The sequence below is a fragment of the Coffea eugenioides genome, chromosome 5, assembly GCF_003713205.1.
Source record: "Coffea eugenioides isolate CCC68of chromosome 5, Ceug_1.0, whole genome shotgun sequence".
Classification (NCBI taxonomy): Eukaryota; Viridiplantae; Streptophyta; class Magnoliopsida; order Gentianales; family Rubiaceae; genus Coffea; species Coffea eugenioides.
In genome coordinates, this window is record NC_040039.1 from 29,357,643 (window position 1) to 29,362,626 (window position 4,984).

At 43.5% G+C, this 4,984-nt stretch overlaps 1 protein-coding gene across 1 annotated transcript; it reads left to right on the forward strand.

The window, feature by feature from the left end:
• The first annotated feature begins 283 nt into the window (after positions 1 to 283).
• On the forward strand, positions 284 to 1,761 carry LOC113771348. The gene is made up of 2 exons (XM_027315940.1): positions 284 to 1,241; positions 1,733 to 1,761. The coding sequence occupies exons 1-2, from the start codon at positions 284 to 286 to the stop codon at positions 1,759 to 1,761; spliced, it is 987 nt and encodes a 328-aa protein (XP_027171741.1).
• Positions 1,762 to 4,984: the final 3,223 nt, after the last annotated feature.

Consider the following 4,984-nt stretch of genomic DNA (forward strand, 5'->3'; position numbering starts at 1 on the left):
GACCGACCTGTTAGCCCACGTAGTGCAACAGCAGGGCCAACCTCCTATCCAGCAACCTGGGAACCCTGGCCATGTAGTAGAGAGTGAAGATCGGGCCCTAGAGAGATTTCAGAAGTTCTCTCCGCCAAAATTTCTGGGGGGGCCAGATCCGGACGTGGCCGAAAAATGGTTAGAGAAAATGATAGATATTTTTGCCGCCCTACACTATTCAGAAGAGAGACAGGTTACTTTCGCTGTCTTCCAATTGGAAGGGGCCGCGCGTTCTTGGTGGAACGTGATACGAATGAAGTGGGACCGGGAACAAACCCCAAGAACATGGGTAAACTTTGTGAGGGACTTCAATGCGAAATACTTTCCCCCTCTAGTCCAGGAAAAGAAGGAGGACGAGTTCATTAGACTCCGTCAGGGAACGCAATCGGTGGCTGAGTACGAGAGCCAGTTTACTCGTTTATCTAAGTTCGCCCCTGAACTCATTCTAACGGAGCAAAGGAGAGTTCGGCGTTTTATTCAAGGGCTCAATGTGGAAATTCAAAAGGATCTGGCGGTAGCCCAGATCAATATCTTTAGTGACGCCGTGGAGAAAGCTTTGCGAGTTGAAAATGCCAGGCTTCAAGTAAGGAACTTTCAGGTGAAAAAACGGGGGTTCTCTGCGAGTAGTTCGACCCAAGGGGATAAAGGGACCCCTCCCAAGTTTGGAAGAGGAGCCGGGGGAGGAAGGCAACCGGGAATGACACGAGGGACTCCGCCGAGGGGTGGTCACAATGGACGGGGCCCGCAGAGAAGCGTCTCACAAGGAAGTTCGGCCTCAGTTGCACGCGGACCCTGTGGATTTTGTGGGAAACCAAACCACACTGAGGACAACTGTTGGAGGAAAGAAAGGAAATGCTTGCGCTGCGGGAGTGCGGAGCATCAAATAGCTAACTGTCCGGTGTTACCTCGGGAGGCTAGAGTAACCACCCAGTCGTCGAAGGCTAACTCGGGACAGTCCAAGGTAGAAGGGACAAAGCCAAAGGTGCCAGCTCGGGTTTACTCCCTTGAGCAACAACAAGTCCCTGATTCCTCTGGGGTTGTAGAAGGTACGATCCCTGTTTTTCATCGTCTAGCTAGGATTTTGATCGACCCTGGTGCTACCCATTCCTTTGTTAACCCCGATTTTATGTGTGGTATTGATATAACCCCTGTTAGCTTGCCTTATGACTTAGAAGTTAGTACTCCTACGGGGGACCAACGTTTGATTACTGGTTTGATGTATACAAATTGCGAAATTTGGGTAGGAGAGAGGAAGCTTTTGGGGAATCTTATAAGTTTGGCTATTAAGGGGTACGACGTTATACTGGGTATGGACTGGCTAGCTAAGTACGATGCACAACTTGATTGTAAGAGAAAAGTAGTGGAATTTCGTATACCGGGGGAGGCAACCCTAAGGCTCAATAGAAGGGGTAGTTTAGCCTCATCTGCATTGATTTCGGGTATTCGGGCTAGGAAACTTCTATATAGAGGGGCCCAAGGGTTCCTAGCTTTTCTTATAAACACTCCCACTGATAAGTTGAGGGTTGAAGATGTGTCTGTAGTAAGTGAATATCCGGATGTGTTTCCTGATGAATTAGTCACTTTACCTCCGGAGAGAGAAATAGAGTTTAAGATCGACTTATTGCCGGGGACGTCACCTATCTCTAAGACCCCCTATCGAATGGCACCTGCTGAACTCAAGGAGTTGAAATTGCAATTGCAGGACCTATTGGAGCGTGGGTTTATTCATGAGAGTGGATCTCCGTGGGGGGCTCCGGTACTATTTGTTAAGAAGAAGGATGGAACTTTAAGATTGTGTATTGATTATCGGGGATTAAACAATATGACCATTAAGAACAAATACCCACTTCCCCATATCGATGAACTGTTTGACCAGTTGCAAGGCGCGGTGGTCTTTTCAAAATTAGATCTCCGACAGGGGTACTATCAGTTGCTTATTAAGAAAGAAGATGTACCCAAGACTGCTTTCAATTCTAGATATGGGCATTTTGAGTTTGCGGTCATGCCCTTTGGGTTGACCAATGCCCCTGCTGCCTTTATGGATTTGATGCATCGGGTTTTCAAACCCTACCTGGACCGATTTGTTGTCGTGTTTATTGATGACATTTTGGTCTATTCTAAAACCCGTGAGGAACATGAACAGCATTTGAAGCTAGTGTTACAAACCCTGAGAGATCATCGGCTATACGCCAATTTAGTAAGTGTGAATTTTGGTTGGAGAAAATCTCTTTCTTGGGATATGTGATTTCAAAATAAGGTATTACGGTAGATCCCGCGAAAGTAGAGGCAGTGGCTGAATGGAAGAGGCCAGAAAACCCCACTGAGATTCACAGTTTCTTAGGATTGGCTGGGTACTATAGACGCTTTATTAGAGACTTTTCCAAACTGGCCGGCCCTTTAACCGATCTAACGAAGAAAAATGGCCGTTTTGTGTGGGATACTAGGTGTGAAACCAGTTTTCAGGAGTTGAAACGAAGGTTAACCAGGGCTCCTGTTTTGGCCTTGCCTAATGGGAAGGACAGTTTTACTGTTTATACCGATGCTTCGAGGGAAGGCTTAGGGTGTGTGTTGATGCAAAATAAGAACGTGATTGCTTTTGCCTCTAGGAAACTAAAAACCCATGAACAAAACTACCCTACCCATGACTTGGAGTTAGCTGCTGTGGTCTTTGCTCTGAAAAAGTGGGGACACTATCTCTACGGGGTTACCTTTGAGGTTTATTCAGACCATAAGAGTCTTAAGTACCTCTTCTCCCAAAAAGAGTTGAATATGAGGCAACGCCGGTGGATGGAACTCTTAGAAGATTATGACTATACGATCAACTACCATCCGGGTAGGGCTAATGTAGTAGCGGACGCCCTAAGTCGAAAGGCTCAAGTAGCAGGGCTGATGGTCAAGGAGTGGGAGATGTTAGGAGCAGCAAGCGAGTGGAACCCTAGACTGGGATGCAAACAAATAACTTTTGGGAATATTCGGGTGACATCTACTATTCTCGATAGAATTAAAGAAGCCCAAGAGAAGGATCCGATGGTACAAAAGTGGAAGGAAAAGGTGGAAAAAGAAGCACTACCTGATTTCAATTTGGGTCCTGAAGGGATTCTAAGGTATAGAAACCGAGTAGTAGTAGCCAATGATGAAAACCTGAAAAGAGAAATTTTAGAGGAAGCCCATCGATCGAAATACCCGATCCATCCTGGTAGTAATAAGATGTACCAAGACTTGCGACGGTTGTACTGGTGGGATAAGATGAAGAGGGAGATTGCTCAATATATCCAAACCTGTCTGATTTGCCAGCAAGTCAAGGCTGAACACCAAAAACCCTCTGGACTGTTACAACCTCTTGAGATACCCGAATGGAAGTGGGAAAATATCACGATGGACTTTGTTTCGGGACTGCCAAGAACTCAAAAAGGACATGATGCCGTTTGGGTGATCGTTGATCGATTGACCAAATCGGCCCATTTCTTACTGTGAATGTGAAGGATTCCATGGATAAGCTGGCTCGGTTGTACCTGAATGAAATTGTAAGGTTGCATGGGGTTCCAGTGAGTATAGTTTCAGACCGAGATCCTCGTTTTGTATCGAGGTTTTGGCAAAAGTTTCAGGAGAACTTGGGGACCAAAATCAACCTTAGTACCACTTATCACCCTCAGATGGATGGACAGTCAGAGCGAACCATTCAAACCCTCGAGTGTGAGAACCCGTACTTTTCCCATTTTCTAGGGTTTTATTTATTTAATGGTTTGTTTTCTGCATTTTTTTTTAGTAGGAAAATTTTCTAGATATTTTTAATGAGCAGATATAATTTTTAGATGATTTTTCTAGTATTGGAGAGTTTTTGAAAAATTAAGGATATATAAAGGACGTGGGACCCACTAGTGCGACAAGTTCGGAAAAATTCGGCCAATTAGGTTAAGTTTCGGATACTGGTTGAAATTTATCGGGTGTTAAGAGATAAGTAGAGGATGTGAAGTGATTGATGTGAGAGGAAAAAAGAAGGATAGGAATGCATTAATGAAGTGACACTTGTCATGTTGGGATTGGTGGTAACTTTTTGACTACTATTCAATGTTTTACCCTTTGATTAAATAAACCAAAAACTAACCAAAAATCACCATTTTCTTCTCTATCTTGGCCGGCCACCTTGAGCTTAAGAAGGAAGAAAACTCTTCAAAATCTTGGCTACCATCTAGCTCAAATCCTCCAAAACAATTGCTTGATCTTGTTTCTACTCCATAAAATCTCTCCATTTGGTACTAGTAAGTGATTTGGTGAAGTGTTTAAGGAAGCTAAGGTGTCCAACAACTCTCCCTCTCTTGTTTACTAGGTGAGTGGTTATTGAACTTCCTCCTACACTTAATGAAGCTTAAGTTGTGCTTAGTGGTAGCTAAAGTGCTGAAATTTGTGGTTTATTTCTTGGTTTGAGATGAATTGGTGAAGTTTTCAATTTATTGATGATTTTCTGGTTTAATATGAATGTGATGTTGTGGCTATCCTTGATAATGGGAACTGATGTTTAATGACTCTAGTAGGTGTATATGATAGATAATTGTAACCAATTTCTGGTTTGGAAGGAATTTGAGAAAGTTAGGGTTTGATATCCCCAATTCTGTCCGGTTTTGTATCTCATGGTTAGAGGCCGAATTGGCCTTGTCTTAAAACATGAAAGTTGTAGGTATTGATGTTTTAAAGGTGCCTGTAAAATTCCAGGTCAATTGGAGTTGTGTAGAATGAGAAAGGTCGAAATTACTATTGCTGTTCTGGTTGTATCAGAATGTAAGAACTGTGCCTGTAATGGGTTGTTTCGGCTAGAATTGATTTGGAATTGGTTGTTGAGGTCTTCTGATGAAATATAGCTTGAGGTCTTAGCTACCGTTTTCCTTTGGAATCAATGAATTTGGACTTGTATAGACTGAGTTGGACTAATTACAGCATAGTGTAATTTGTAAACCTG